This window comes from Nilaparvata lugens, chromosome 6 (genome assembly GCF_014356525.2).
Source record: "Nilaparvata lugens isolate BPH chromosome 6, ASM1435652v1, whole genome shotgun sequence".
Lineage (NCBI taxonomy): Eukaryota > Metazoa > Arthropoda > Insecta > Hemiptera > Delphacidae > Nilaparvata > Nilaparvata lugens.
In genome coordinates this window covers 42918867-42936329 of record NC_052509.1, presented here as the reverse complement: position 1 = coordinate 42936329, position 17463 = coordinate 42918867, and the positions used below count along the sequence as shown (strand labels likewise).

The window sequence follows — 17463 nt, the reverse complement described above, 5'->3', positions numbered from 1 at the left end:
CAAAGTCTCTGACGATGAAGAGACATTCATAAAAACTCTTTATTTAGTCGTTTTTTTCATTTGCTTCATATTATTTGAAAAGAAAAGTGATTATGGTGAATAGAGATAATAAACATGAGAAGCGTTTATGAATATTCCAAGGTCTTGCTTATTCTACATTCTTCGGTACTCATAAATTTTCTAATTAACTTTGGAGTGTTTTAAAAAGAATCATAAAACGTTTTCCATGTATACGGACAGAGACGTTGTTACTAATTCATATAGTGGTTTGGTGAAGTTTGAGTGTCATGAGGGATCGCCTAGCATGCAAGCCTGAGTGTTTCACGGTTGATTTATAACCAGCATAGAATGAGCGACAGTGCCCTAATTTGATTATTCTCCTTTATAATATTATAATACATAGTCACCCCTCAGAAAGTCTTAGTCACTTGTGATAAAACATACTCTACTGAACAAAATCATATTCATCAACAATGGAAGAGGAAAATTTAAACTGTGTGCTAAAAGATAGTTTAAAAAGTGTATCGTTCTTCATGCTATTGATTGGATTCCCAGTTTTCTTCGATGTGAGCAAATGCAGCAAATTAATAAGTAAACTGATCAAAGGATACTGTTATTATGCTCGTGCCTTCTATTCAGTTGTACTTTATCTGGTTCTTTTCTATTCATTCGAAGGCATTCTGAAGTATGTGGATGGTGGACGTTACAATTCAACAGTGATAACAGTGATGTTGAGTGCTCTTTGTCAGGGAACAGTGCTGCTACACTTATCCAAAATATTTACTCAGAATAAGAACGGATTGAAAAGTATTTTGGAAAAGTGGAATGTTTTTGAAAAGGAGTATGAAGATCTGATAGGGTTTAGAGTGATACCTTTGAGCATGATAAAGTGCAACGTGTTTACCATTGGCATATTAGCATTTCATACATCTATCTATGTTCTCATTGTGATTCTAATGAGGGATAGCCCATTGTTACTGACAATTGTTTTGATTTTCAAACATTTTCTGATGATCGCTGTCGACATGGTGTGTTATTTGGCTTTGAAGGCTGTTCAAAATACATCAGATCAACTCATAAGACACTACAAACAAATAGATATGACAAAAGTTAGTTCAGAAAGATTGAACAGTTATGAAACAATATGGTTCAAATTAACACAATTGCTGAAGAATACAGTTGACTACTTTCCTCCACTTTATACGGCAGTTTGCTTGGAAGGAGCCATATTTACATTCTCGTTTGTCCATCTATCAATATACCATTACAGTAATAGTGAATATTATATGGATTTTTTGCAGTTCCGTGAGAAAGGAGGAAATATTACTGAAAGTGATCATTATATTTTCGACTGGTACAATGTTAAACAGCTCCACTCAACCCTACTCATATTGCTAGCAGTGTATTATTTTCGACTGTGGATGATATTCCGAGTATGCCATGGGGCTCAAAAACAGGCAAGTCGATTTTCATATTCATGTCAAATTTATGCAAACACATACAATACATTTGATACTATATACTACTATTACTTCCTTAGCACTACATCCCTGTGTGGGCCTTGGCTTCCTCCGTCACACGCCTCCACTCGTTACGGCACCATCCTTCTCCAACCACTATCCTATCCCAATCCTATTCAGATCACCTTCCACATCCTGCAGCCACCTTCCCCTTGGTCTTCCTCTTCTTCTCACGTTGAAAATTTCACCCTCAAGCAGTTGTCTCTGAAGTCTGTTCTGTTTCATTCTCCAGACGTGTAGCAGCCAGCTGATTCTCCGTGATTTGATAAGCGAACTATATCCTGGTTTTGGAGAATGTTGTTCATCTCAATGTTACTCCTTATCCTCCATGTTCCATCCTGCCAAACTTGTCCAAAAATTCTTCGAATGACTTTTCTTTTGAAGATTCCAAGTGTGGATATATTGGCTACAGTTATGCTACAGTTAATGTCTATGCTGCAATACATTTGATAACTCTTGGAAATCACAGAACAGGCACTTTTTTTGAAGGTCACCAAGGTCACAGTATTTGTCATCTTGTGATACATTCAATTTGTGGGACTAAATAACGTCTGGACAGATTATATTAGCCAATGTGTCGACTACGGAAGCAATGATTGACCGAGCGCTAGTGAGTTTTTTACTTTTGACTCAAGGCCAAAATCGTTGTCCGTCTGTGTGACTGTATGTTCTACAATAACCTTTGAACGATTTGATCAATCAGCTTCAAATTTTGAACACATTCTTCCAACCTTTTTAAAGATCAAGTTCGTTGGAAATGTATTTAACTCACTCCTTTGTCCTTTTTCAGGATATAAAAAATAACATTGAATGTGCATAAGAAAAAAAATTGGAAATTGGGTTACCTTAATTTTTTTCGGAAAGCAATACTTTCCTTACCTATGGCAATAGGGCAAGGAAAGTAAAATGGGTTGTGATTAATCATCTAGTCAGCTGGATAAATAATTGCATGCAATTCCTACAATTTTTCTATCAATTTATAACAGCTGAAGCTATTTGAAAGCTATATTTGGCAGCCATATTATGCGCTGACACATGATTCCAGCTGATTGATATAGACCATGATTTACAACTTTTACATCAACTCACATTTTCGTTGTTTTGTTAATAGTCCAGTCAAGGAAAGGTTATAGAGGGAAAAGTTGAGAAGACAATTTTTGACCGCGTAGCTCTTTTTAGAGTAGTAAGGAGGTAAACATATCAAAAGTCTCCACACCTACCCCCCGTGCTAAGGGGGTGGGGGTGGTTTAAAGGTACAATGTTTTCGTTTCACACATAAAACTCAAAAACTTGCAAAAAGTTGCATTTCTTTGCGTTTTGCTTCCACGCTCATATCTTGAGAACAATGCATTCAACCGACATAACTAACAAATCAAAAATGAAGCTTGATAAATTCTCTAAACATTTTGTTCAGTGGAATTTTGTGATATTCCCAACAGTTCCCGAGATATTCGCCCTTGAAGGTGTGTAATTGTTAAAATAACAGGTTTTCATCTATAATGTTTTGCTTTCATCTAATATTGTTGCAGCAATTAAAATTTCACCCCTCTTCATTGAAGCTGCTATAACAATGAGAGGGAACTTTGAATAATGAAGTAATACATCATTTCAAAGAAAATCCAACGCTCTACAAACCTACGATAAGCATCAGTTCTTATGATGCATTGTTGGAGAGTTATAAGCCCTGAAAGAGCAAAACATTGGATAAAATTCTGTTATTTTATCAATTACACACCTTCAAGGGCGAATATCTCGGGAACTGTTGGGAATATCACAAAATTCCACTGAACAAAATGTTTAGAGAATTTATCAAGCTTCATTTTTGATCTGTTAGTTATGTCGGTTGAATGCATTGCTCTCAAGATATGAGCGGATATCTCGAAAACTAGAGGAGATATAAAAAAGTTTTAAAATGAATATTGTAGGAAATTATGTGAGATTTAATTCGTTATATAACAGTCAAGTCCTTATAATACATCGTTTTTGAGTTTTATGTGTGAAACAAAAAGACAGCTGCAAAATATCATTGCTGACAGAATAATTGACAATCCTGGATCCGAAACTCATGTGAGTGTTTTTTTCTATCCAATTCACAATTATGTGCAGATGATCAATATTGTTAATATTTATAGCCTAGGCTACTCAGATGAAATATAAGAATAGATCTCTGAGCTATTGTTCAGCTACTTTATCTGAACAATATAATCTCATATATATATATATATATATAATATATATATATATATATATATATATATATATATAGAATAATCTTAGAAATAGAAAGAAAAATAAAAATCTCAGTACCCTTTTTGAATTATTTAATCACAACATGTTTTGGACATTGATGCCATTTTATATGTAAATGGCCATATGCCATTTCAATCTTATACAGTAAAATTTCAATCTTATCATTGAAATGCACATTTTTTCCAGGCAAAACATTTTTTGAAGAGAGTTTCAATGAGGCCGACTGAAATACTTTTGCATGGGAGAACAACAGTGAACAATTATTCTTTCTTGAAGGTGAGACTTTTATACTTTAATGTTGATACTTGTTGGATGTTGATTCGGATGGTGTCCAAGGATAGTGTTTAGCATTAGTCTATAACATAGTCTATATACCATTCTTGGATGGTGTCCACATTTTTGTTACTAGAATCGTGTGCTCCATTGAAGAGTTGGAGACTTATTTATTGGTAAACAGCCTCAAGAAAGTCAAAACACTTTAATTATTATTATAATGATTATAATAATATAATTATAATCACTTCAATCAACAAATTGAAGAAGGAAGATCCACATTTTCTATCCATTACAAGAGAGCTGGGTACTCACTATTTTTGCAAATCAAAAGCCATCATTCTTTTTTGAAAATAATTGACTTCAAAAATCATTGTTTTGATCTTTTAGAAGCTTCAATTTCAAGTTCTATTCATAATACAGGGTCTGTCGTGAATTTAATGTGAATGTTTTAGTTGACGTGACTCTATATTCTCCAGAATGAGACGCAGTGTGACGAGGACCCTGAATTCTCAGGCAATGCTGTTGAAAATGAAAATGAGTCGTACTGGAACACCCAAGTCTCATTGGTGACATTCTAGTCATTCAGTCATCCAGTTACAAGATTTTCTGAGAAGTTTGGGTCCTTATTATACCATGTATTGCTCGAGGGAGCGCTCGATTTTGAACTCTGACGCGTCATAAAAACGTCTCTCACGGAAATGCCTGTGACAACTCTCCGGCAGGGTGGAGGCGGAGACACTGGCGTGAAGTCCACTTTGTTCCCAGAACACTGGTCTCCCACCGAGGTAGTACTCTTGATGTAGTCACGTCAAAAAAAAAAAAAAAAATGAATAAAATAAATAATTGACATTAGGCCTACTATCCGGACAGAGCAAGTAGATGATCTGTAGAACGTCTTTTCATTAAAAATGTATTCACAATGAATAGTAACTGAAATAATTCTGAAAATGGATGAAAGTTTTTCTGAAGTTTGGGTCAATTTCCTTTTTTCTCTTTTACAGATTGCTCTCCAAATACTGACCTACACAATCATTATCGTTCATTTCAAGAAGATGCTCACAAACGCGCAGAACACAGCAGGGATCTTCTAACATGATTTTCAATGTTTGAAAAAATATAATCAATGAAATTTTATTTCTTCTCTACTCTCTTCCCTTAAAAAGCTTGAAGGAATAAACTATTAGTTCTAAACTTGTTCTACGAATTTTATCTGACTTATATTGCTATCATAATATATATAATTCTTTGCTCAAACGTATTTTACAAAATGCGTGTCTTCTTAAATACTTGGGCTCTCTTATCAAATTGAATAAAGTTGAAAAATATTTTATTTTCTAGATTCCTTATTATTATAATAATAACTCTAGACCTATTTTTTGAGAACACGTATACAAAATGAGAATTCCTTTACAAAAATGGATAGATTTACTATATTTAGGAAAAATTCCACACCAATTACAAAATAATTAAATTAAATCATTATTCATTTGCTGTTTTCATTGAAAAAGATTGGATGTAATAGTGTGATAATCGCAAGAGGTTGATGTATCCGAAATTGGAAAAAAATTGGTAGCTCCTTCCAAATTATAGAAGTTATATCTCTGTTTTTTTACCTATTAAATTTTTCTTTTGAAGAATCCTTCATTATTGCAATAAATTAGCATGATAATAACAGTAATCTCATCAGACAAGTAGTTGTTATGCTCATCAATAATTATAGCCTACTTCCAATTCTCATGCGCATGATAGATTGGAATTGTCTGACTAGAATCTTATCAAGATCAGAGCTCGTCCTTTTAAGGTGAAAGTAATCAACATGTTGGGAAACAAATGATTAAAACACGTTATTATTACCTTCTCCAGAACCTTCATCACGCAAAAAGCCATCAACATGCTATGAGAAACAACAGAAATTTGTTGTGGACTTAGTCAGATGCTATCCGAACTCAGTGAAAGTAGAACATTCAACGACATGTCAGAGTTTATGAGAAAAGTGTTTAGAAGATATCATATTTGTTTTATTCTACTCGGTTATAAAAGGAAAACGTCAAAATCCAATTCGTTATTCGATATTTTAGTGGATATTTATTGTTTGTCGATCAATGTGTGCTTCGCGGTTCTGTTCTTTATATTCGGCTGTCATCATTTCATAGCTTGCTATAGCATGCTCACATCCACAGAAACTGCTATATGGTTTTCTATGCATTGGCTTACATACGACTTCAGCTTGGGAATCTATTATTTTATGACAATTTTTCAAAATATAATCATGCGCAGAACTTTTGATAATATATGCGATTGCTTAGAAAAGTGCTACATGTTTGAAAGATGTTACAAAACTGATACAGGAATTGAACTGGTTATGTTGAAACGTTCGGTCATACCATTAATTACTGTGTACACGTTTCTTATTTATGTTGTTGAGATTGCCATAATGAATATCATTAATCACTTTGGATCACATAAACTTGGTTGGAGTGTAACCTTGCAATATTTTATTTATTTTTACATCCTATTCTTAAAATCAATAACTGATGATATGTGGTACACATATTATACCGGTTTAGCAAATGCTGGAGAACAACTCATGAGAGATTTTGAAGGCGATCTCTGTTTGACAAACTTTCACAAAGATCTCACTATTTATAAGACTCTATGGAGGAAGTTATCTCAGTTGATGAATGGATTTTCCAACGTTATGGATCTGTGCTATGCACTAACTCTGACAGCTGACTTGAACATTCTTTTCCTTAACCTCTACACTATATATGATGTCTTTGAGAGTTCATTCTTCAGCCAGGAGAAGGAGCAAATCGCAGACTATGAACCAGAAGAAATTGTAGATTTTGTGGGGCTCACATGTTTTATTGGCCTGTCGGTCATTCGCTTCTATATTATAACGTCTTCAGCACATGGAGCAATGAAACAGGTAAGTCTTGATTGAGGATTGAGTTGAAAATAAACTCAGCACCATCACAAATATCTCGGAATTAGAAATCGGTTCATAATCGCCCCAACATTTAAAGCAGCACTAACTATAATAATTAATGCTATTGAAGGATATCGGCTTCCGAGAAGAATTCTATAGCGATTGTAGTGAATGAATAAAACATGAATTCCATGTGTCATATTTCTGTCCTTAAAGTGTATTATTTTAGAAATCCAGTGATAGGCTCCAAGAAACTTCAGACTTATTACTTGAAAATAAATATAAGTGTTCTTTTTAGAGACCCAATTTTCTAAAAATACTCCGGAGGAGGGCCCTCGAGCCCCTCGTAGCCCCTGGTTTCCCCTTCATATTTCCAAATTGTCTCCTTAAATCCGCCCTTGTACACCCCCCATAGATCCAATCTTACGTACACCTTGTACACCCTTGATACCACCACAGAGAAAATACAGCATAATTATAGAGAAAATACTCCTGTATTTCTCTCTGATACCATCCTCTATTATTAAAAAGTGGATTTTTTTCGAGGCAAATAATCAATTGATCAATATAGTGAACTTGATGATCTTATTAATACAGTAGGAATTCATAATTTCCATATAACGTAATTGACATAATAGGATGGTATTGAAACTGTCTGGGATCCTATCAGGATGATTAAGGCATTGAAATGGTTTTGCTGGAATGTTTGCTTATTCCTCTTATTATCGTGTACACGTTTCTGATTTATGTTTCTGAAATTTTAATAATGAGTACACAATTGGATTGTGTCCTCAATTAATTTAATATTTCATCTATCTTATTGTCTTCAAATATTTAATTTATATTTGCATCCTTCTCCCAGAATCAATAACTGGTATTTGGTACACTTATCACACCGGTTTAGCAAACGCTGGAGAACAACTTACGAGAAATTTTGAAGTGAATCGGAGTTCGACAATTACGCAAAAGGATCTCACCATTTGAAAGGTACTATGGAGGAAGTTATCCCAGTTAATGAATGTAGTTTCCAACGTTATGGATCTTTGTTATGACTTAACTCTGATATTATTTTCATCAACCTCTGCACTATGTCTGATGTCTGAGAGACCATTCATCATTCAGAAGAAGAAGAAGAAAATCACAGACCATGACTATACTACCTACGAGACTATTCTGTCTCGTACATCCACTTTGACAGCTGACTTGGGCATTATCCTCCTCCTCAACTCAAACTCTATGAGTACATTGAGAGTTCATTCTTCATCCAGGAGTGGAAATTGATTTCAGACTATGAATCTGAAGAAATTGAAGATTTTGTAGGACTCTCATGTTTTACTGGCTTATCGGTCATTCGCCTCTACATTATAACGTCCTTGGCAAACAGAGCAATGAAAAAGGTAGACTACGTCTCAAATAGTAGTAGAGGAATTTATTAGTCTCAATCAAACTTTATAACATTAAATAACTTGAAATAGCAATGTGTTCATAATTTCACCATTATGTAGAGGAGTTCCAACTACAAGAATCATTGTTATCCAAGAATATCGCTTGTTAAGAAGAATGTTATCAAGGATAATCAAATAAGTATTGATGTTGAGTACAAATTTAAAAGTTTCTAGTAGGCTATGCTATTCCAATAATGTAGACTGAGATGCAACTGGCTCTTGAGCTATTGGATGCTGTTGCCATGATGAGTTGAGTCGAGACAGTGCTCTACTCCCATTTTATTAAAAAATAGGAAAACGTAGCCTGGCACTATTTTCCTCAGCCCCACTTATGAAACATAAAATATGTTCGATGAGGGATCACTCTCTTTTTAACAAAATACAAATTTCTAAAATATCAATTCTTATAAAGAATTTTCATCGGAGTTATGAATTTAATACAGTTTGTTTGGTGTTCTCCTTATTTTGTTAATGATTATCGTGGGAGTAGCCAACTAGAATAATGAAAAGTGACGCTCAGAAATAACATCATTACAATTCATATAGGTAACATATTTGAATGTATTTTTGTTCTTTGTATTTATTGAAAAAAAAACAATCTTAATATGATTTTGAATATACTACAGGAGAACACTGTAATACTAAAAGTGAATACACGTTAATTCGTGCTTTCAATTGAAAATATTAATTCCAATAGGCCTACATCACATCCTTGTGACAAAATAAATTCTATGAGAAATTTTTATGTGAAAGAGCTGATTAATGATACGATTCTCTGGATTTCTTCTCAGTCTTCTTTATACCCTATTCACTAATCAAGTGATGTGACATTCTAATATTAATGTGCAATTAATCAACATAGTGAACTTGATGAACTTATAAGTATACAGTAGCAGTAGGACAACATTCTCATCATCCATCACTTTCATTTCACATAATTCGCATAATAGGATGACATTGAATCTCTCTGGGATCCTATCAAGATCAAAGCCTTTACCATTAGGCCAGGGTAATCAAAAAGTGGAAATACAATTCTCGAAGCTTGTCATAATTTTCTTTTTCATACCTCAATCAAGTAAAAAGCCATCAACTTGTTATAATAAATAACGGAAAGTTCTTTACTGTTCTAGAGTTTGTCAGAGGCAATCCTGGTTTGAAAGTGGAAAGTGTAGCAAGGTTTTGTCGAAATGTCAGAGTTTATTGAAAAAGTATTCAGAAGGTATAATATTTTCTTCATAATACTCGGTTACAAAAGAAAATCTTCGAAAACAAACTCAATTTTCAGTAGCTTGTTGAATATTTATTGTCATCTTATTACTGTGTTTTTCACAATGATATTATTTATAAATGGTTGTCAACATTTCATGACAGTTTATAACATGCTCTTAGATTCAGAAACTGTGTTTTGGTGTGCTATGCATCTACTTACATACAATTTGAGTTTGGGAATATACTACTTCCTCATACTGTTCCAAAGTATACTTCTGCAAAGGACGTTTGAAAACTTATATGTTAGTTTGGAAGAGTGTTATGAGTTTGAGACTTGTTATAAAAGTGACACTGGTATTGAGCTGGTTATGATGAAACGTTCGAATATTCCTCTTATCACGATGTACACGCTCCTTATTTATGTTATTGAAATTGTCTTGATGAATACCATCAATCAATTTTCAACACATGAAATTAGTTTTGGAGTACTGGTAACTTTGCGATATATTATCTATTCATACATTATATTTTTGAAATCAACAATCGATGATGTGTGGTATACTTATTATACCGGTTTAGCAAATGCTGGAGAACAATTCATGACAGATTTCGAAGCAAATCTGTGTTTGACCAATATCCATGAATACCTTAATATATATGAACCTCTGTGGAGGAAGCTATCCCTATTAACAAATGGTTTTTCGAATGTTATGGAACTGATTTACGTGTGCAGTTTAATGGCTGATTTGAACATTCTTTTTCTTAATCTCTACTTCATCTACGATATTATTTTTGGTTTATTATTGACTCGAGAGAAAAACCCGATTCTCGATTATGAATCACAAGAAATAGCATTATTTGTGGAGATTACATGCTATATTGGGCTGTCGGTTATTCGCTTCTACATAATGACATCTTCAGCAAATAGAGCAATGAAGCAGGTAGGTATTAAATGATAATAATTATGTTTAATCATCAATTTTTGATGGGATAATGTACCAACAAATCATTAAGTACACGCAATAATATTGTTTCAAAGTTGCAAAAGCCCCATTTCTGTGATTACTGGTTCCCTCCAAGTTTCAATAACTATTGTTATTGGTGAGTATCACTTATGAGAAGGCTACAGTTTTTCTCCCGGTTCTCTCTCAATCCACAAACAAACATTTTGTGCAATCGATATGGTTCCTTTTTTGTTTGAAATGATATATTTGTAGAATATTTTTATACACGACTCTCAGGATCTTATCTATGAAAACATAGATAAATAAAGAATCCACCTAATAAAGAATTTTTTCATTTCATTTCATTTCAAAACATGATTAACACTCAACAATGAAACACTCAACAATGATTAACTAATATTTATGCCATTTCAGAAAATTTGAAAAGAGAGGAACAGTCCAGTGATATTAAAAAAAACAAAACATTTTGGCATGAAATGATTAATAATTCATCACTAATGAATATTTACTGTGCGTCACATGTTCTGTTTTATCTATTATTAACTCCATAATAAACAAGCTAGGATAGGAATTTCATTGGGCTTACAGCTAATCATGGTATTACCTTAAGTAATGGATGAGACTCGACTTTTATATTGAACAGGGAGGTCTTATCAGCACATGCTATCTCTTTTTAAGATGAATTATGCACAGAAAGCATGCAAAACGTCATCAACAACCTTTGAGGGATGGCAGAGTATTGCAATGTGATGTTTTGGCCAACCCTGAATGAACCTAATTGCCTATTAGCTACAGTTCTATTCAACCTAACGATATGTCAGAGCTCATGAGGAGAGTGTTCACAAGGTACTATATTTGCTTCACTGTGCTTGGTTTTCGACGGAAACAGACAAAGAAGAAAAACCTCCCAAAAAATTATCTACTAGAGATTCTAATCAATATCTATTCTTTTTTTATCAATTTGTGCTTCACAGTGACATTCTTTGCGTATGGATGTCATCATTTTGTAATATGTTATAACATGCTCTCATCTACAGTATGGTTCTCCATGAACTTCATTACATATCATTTGAGCTTGGGGTTCTACTACTTCTTTATGTCATTCCAGAACGTTGTACTACGCATCAAATTTGAAAGTATATGCGTGTGTTTGGAAAAGTGTTTCATGTTTGAAACCACTTATAGAAGTCATTGTGGTAACAGATTGAAAACGATAAAAAGTTCCAATATACCATTGATTACTGTATACACATTACTCATGTTTATTGCCAACATTCTAACGATGCGAATTATAAATCACTTTGGAGCATTTGATATAGGATGGTATGTGTCGCTGCAATACATTTTGTACTTTTATATTTTATTTCTCAAATCAACAACTGATGATATGTGGTTCACTTATTACACCGGGCTAGCAAACGCTGCAGAGAAACTTATCAAAGACTACGAGGAAGAAATTAATTGTGAAAACTCCATGAAGAGCCTCACCGTCTATGTGATATTATGGAGAAAGCTATCTCAGCTAATGAATGGCTTCTCGTCAGTTATGAACTTGTGCTATACTTCAAATTTGGCAGCAGATTTGAATATACTTTTTTTGAATCTTTACTCTATCTACGACTTTGCTGAGAGTTTACTTCTCAACGTACTTTACAAAAATGATTTCAAAACTGATCGCGAAGATTGGGAAATTGTTACTCTGGCAGGTCTTACATGTTTTATTGTTTTCTCCATAACTCGCATCTATATAATTACATCTTCCAGTCATGGAGCTATGAAACAGGTGAGTCGATTAGGAGCTTCAATGAGTGTCTTATAAAACTTACTGTGAGTAATTCTAATATTCCAATAATTATTTTCAACAATATTCAGGAGGAAAACGACCAAGTTCAATTCTAATTTTTCGAAGATAATAATTATTGTTATTCAATTACTCAATTCAGAGATCATGTCTTCAACAATACCAAGAATTTACCAATGACCAGCTCTTATTCACTAGAAGCCTTCTAGAAAAGGAGAATCGTAATAAAAAAGATTGTTAATGCAATTGGGGCGAATGTTTGTTTGCGTGAGGAAATGGAGACCCCAGGAGTTCCTTTTCTCAGCACTAATATACTCTAACTCACAGTCTCAATTCAAAGATGTGGCTTTGAATACTACAAACTACAAGCTGGATTTTTTTGTAGAACAACTCTATTTCTATTATTCTTTGTCTGATTGATTTCCTATTTCAAAACTCAACAATATGAGGTGGAATTATAATCATTGCATATTATTAGAAATGAATAAAGAAGAGCTATGTAGCGCCACAGATATCTATGTCCTTTGATTGTCAATTCAGCTCATTAGAAGAGATAGATGCTCATTTCATCAAATCATTACGGTATTGATAGTATATAAATTTTTTTAAATTTTGAATTTTGAATTAGAAATGAATAAAGAAGAGCTATGTAGCGCCACAGATATCTATGTACTTTGATTGTCAATTCAGCTCATAAGAAGAGATAGATGCTCATTTCATCAAATCATTACGGTATTGATAGTATATAGATTCATGTGTTAACAATCAATCAACTCTCTTTATTGTAACGCAAAGTGAGACAAAGAGTTCTGATTTGAATTTTTCCTACATTTTCTCTTCGACACTTTTCACAATAGAATGAATAAGTGATAATTGATTCTTTTAGAAATTGGGAAAAAAACTTTTCATTGAAATTTGAAATTGAATTTATCGAATGAATCCCTAAAAACGATTTTCATAAATATAGGTACTAATCTATTTTTGATTGATTTGTTTCAGGTAAGAGACAACACGAAAAGGAAATTATTAAATTTGATATCAGAAATTCAAATCAGTAATCCTGGGAAAGAACAGCAGGTATTTTCTCCTCTCAATAATCAAATCTATCGTGAGAATGAACTAGATTACTATAGTGTACTGTAATAAGCAACTCAGTTTTCATGCTCTCAGATGAGGAATGAATAGATCAGAGACTACATTTATTTATAATTCTGACATTCCTTTTCAATCACACAAGTATGAAATAGTACACAAACAATTCATTCAATCGGCTTGAATAGGTTGATATTGATTTGTTTTCGTATTTGTATTCACCTCATTTGTGAGACCTCAATACCCAGTTTCATTGAAATATCAGGACTTGATGCTTAGGTATTATAGGTATTATATTATATTAGGTATTATAGGTATTAGGTATTATATTTAGGTATAATACAATATTTCAACAATTATCGTCATCAATAATGATTGTAAGATTTACTATTGTTCAAAAATAGCTTTATTGAACGAAGTTAGACATGACATTCATCCATATACCGTACAGCTACTCATCTTTAAAATTTAATCATGGAGACGACAGGTATATCCATATTGTGTCTCCATAGAAATACAAAAATAATCGAATTTACTGTCCTCTAAAGTGATAATAGTATTATTTAATTCGTAAGATTGTTTAATTGAGAATCATCTATTTTCAAATATTTTTGTTTCATGTCCGATGTATCTAATATGAGTAGAATTAGCTGGAATATACTATTAAAAAGTTCAATAGTTCAATATGACTCTATTCACTGTATTCTTATGTCATTGATTGGGGAAACTGGTCTGTTGGTGAATACATCACGAAGTATAAATTAAATATAAATCTACAAATAATGTGGTGTATTTTTTACAGGTGAAGAAATTTTTGGCAAAAGTATCAAATACTCCAGTATCTATACGATTATCAGGATTTGAAGTGAACAACTCTTTGTTTATAACGGTAAATATGATACATATATAGTATGAGATACAGCACATCACATCATTTTCTTTACAGAGTAAAAGTCAAACAGTTAAATTCAGTGCGTCAAGCCATTGGATGAAATTTGGTGTTGCTTGACGGTAAATATGATACATATATAGTATGAGATACAGCACATCACATCATTTTCTCACCTCGTCAAGGTTTCAATTAAATGTAAAAATTGGGCATTCCAATATTAAATGATTCATTGTCTGTGTCCCAGCGCCACATTCACATACAGCAGAGTCAGCAAAGCCCCATTTATACATCAGACCTCCACATCTTCCATGGCCAGTGCACATTCGGTTCAACCGAGTCCATGTTCTTCGTGGCAGTTCAAATCCAGCTGGTCTTATGTTTGGGTCTAAATTCCAGGCACTGCCATTCTCAGCAAAATCATGCCACTGTTCTCTCCAGACATTGGATATGTCAAAATTGGAGTCCACGGAATTGCTTGGAGCATTTCTGGATTTGAGCCGCTATTTTGGCATATTTTGAAGGTCTTCATGGATTGAGGGTCTGATTTTTATTTATTTCAGCAAACAAGCTATTAAGAGCTTTATGACGTCTCAGTTGTAGTGGTGGAATATTGCTCAGTACAGAGAGCCACTCTCTAGGAGTTGACTTGACAGTGCCTGAGATCATCCTCATAGTTGAATTCAAAGCACAGCCGAGTTCATAGTTGAGCACTGTTCTTCCAAACTGGAGCAAAATATTCTGCAACAGAATATACCAGGGCCAAACCAGCTATTCTCATCGTGTCTGCTAAGGCTCCCCAAGATGAGCCAACAAGTTTTTGCAATACGTTGTTTCTTTTTTGCAATTTTGCTCTCAGCTTTTGAGTGTGGCATTTGTGTGTGAGCGACCTGTCAAGTGTAATTCCCAAGTACTTAGGAGTAAAATTGTGTCTCAGTACTCTCCCATCAAGTATAATATTTAGAGCAGTACCTGCCTCCTTATTATTTAGGTGGAAACATGAGGCCTCTGTCTTTGATAAGTTTGGACACGATCTCCATTTTCGAAAGTACTCCTGCAGGTCTGTAAGGTCAGCTGATAGTTTATCTTCTGCCTCATTCATACTCTTACTCTGCACAGTAAAAGCAATATCATCTGAATAGATAAATTTACTTATTCACAGATTGAAAAATAATGGGGAAAGGACCGATCCCTGAGGAAGACCATTGTGGAGCTGCCTCATTCTGCGCTCCTTGCCACCCATATGCACTGAGAATACTCTTGCTGCTAACATGCTGCTTACCAAGTTATAGATTTTCATGCATGGGGTAGTTTTATTTAATTTGTACAGGAGTCCCTTCTTCCAGACAGTATCATAGGCAGATGATAGGTCTATGAAAACTGCAGATGTTTTGAGACTCTACTGAAAACCACATTTTATGTTTGTGGTTAGGGCCATGACTTGATCTGCACAGCTACATTTTTGTCTGAAACCAGCTTGCTCTGGGGGGGTAACTGAAGTGATTGTTGGCTCAATTCTGTTATACAGCAACCTCTCCAATACCTTATATGTTATACTTAGAAGGGCGATTGGTCTGTAACTATGATGTAATATGATGATGATGATAGAAAACTGTTTCCAATATTACTAATTTTCAAAGCTTCGTCAAATACTGTGATTATTCACATAACTCATGACAAATTTTTGGTAGAAAATTGAACCCAATATATTTAGCTACTCTTAATTTATTTACTAATACAATGTCAATGAAAAGCCAGCGTGATGATGAGCCCTCCATGATGAGCAAATGTGAAATAGTGTTGAGGGATCTCGGCCATATGGATAAAATCATAATTCGGTGTAGGCCTACACCCCTCCCACCATAAATCAGGGCCGAAAAAAAGTTTACAGTTGTAATATTGATATTAAATGTTGAACACTTCCGACCTTATTTCCCTTTTTTCGCGACCCCAGGATTTCTTTGGATCCCTCCCTCAAGAATTTCAATGACGCCGTCCGCATCAAAACTCCTGTGGGCATCTATGAGATAAATATGTACAGTGAAAGTATGGCATTTATAAGACAATGAGTGGAGGATTCCTGACCCATTCATGAGGCTCATGATATATTTTATCATAATATATGATATTATTCAAATGTCTATTGAGCTATTGGAGAGTTCAGATTATTGAGAGTGGAGTTGTAGTGAATTAAAAATATTCATGTGTCACTTTCGCTTCATTGCAGATAATACTACAATGGATCTACTACACTAGCGTGTTGAAACAGTTCCAGAGCTCGACTCCAACAATTCCCTACAATTCAACCTGTCACTACGGGGACCATCTATTCAATAAGCAATGAGAATATTGAAAAAAGAATTATATAAAAATTCTAAGAAGGCAATATAAGAGCCTATAATATAGATAATATACTGTTGATTGATAGCGATTGTCCTGTGTGTAGAATCTGTCAAATGATTATCTTAATGAGATCCAATGATGTATAATAGTGAATAATATAAGTTTGGTGAGAAAAAAATGATATTGATATGGATTTTAATGGTATGTTCCAATTTTCAGTACGAGTTCAACTAATAAAATTAAAAATAATAATACTGAACAGTTTGGATTTTCTCCTAGCTGTGGAGAAACAATTCAGTTTTCTTGAATAGTGCAATTTAAAATAAATATGATTTATTACAAGAGTATCCTGAGTCTAGTTACACCACATCGATTTTGGGACGTACGATTTTTCCGTCCTTATAAATTCTATTAGATCGCCAAACAGATGATGTGTTCATGATTCATGAAGTATTTACCAATTTCCGTTCTATGTGGTACATTTTATAAGGACAGCAAAAAATTGAACGTCCAAAAATCGATGCTTGTGTAACTTAGCACTACCAAATCTCACCTCTGCTGCTTTAATTGGATTCAAGCAAAATCACAACGAAAATATGTAATTGGCACAGCTATGATGGAGGTGATGGATGTGATTTCAGGTGTCTACTGAACACCTGACCATAGAAATAATAGAAATATTAGACATTACCAAATGAGTGATAAACTCGTTACAAAAGTAATAATTCTAATTCCTTATCTTGT

The 17463-nt window shown here is 33.8% G+C and overlaps 2 protein-coding genes across 3 annotated transcripts in view; one reads left to right on the top strand and one right to left on the bottom strand.

Moving 5' to 3' along the window:
* The window catches only part of LOC111054062 (neprilysin-like), a 43476-nt gene that overhangs the window by 25518 nt on the left and 495 nt on the right, over positions 1 to 17463 (bottom strand). The window lies entirely within an intron of this gene.
* LOC120351927 lies at positions 3507 to 16862 on the top strand. Of its 2 annotated transcripts, XM_039430837.1 has the most exons (6): positions 3507 to 3587; positions 3957 to 4046; positions 5048 to 6975; positions 13395 to 13472; positions 14290 to 14376; positions 16604 to 16862. In XM_039430837.1, exons 3-6 carry the CDS (start codon positions 5980 to 5982, stop codon positions 16718 to 16720), a joined length of 1278 nt encoding a protein of 425 aa, XP_039286771.1. In that variant the 5' UTR covers positions 3507 to 3587; positions 3957 to 4046; positions 5048 to 5979; the 3' UTR covers positions 16721 to 16862. The 2 variants fall into 2 exon arrangements, with proteins under 2 accessions (XP_039286771.1, XP_039286772.1); XM_039430838.1 differs by lacking the exons at positions 3507 to 3587; positions 3957 to 4046; positions 5048 to 6975 and adding an exon at positions 11985 to 12377.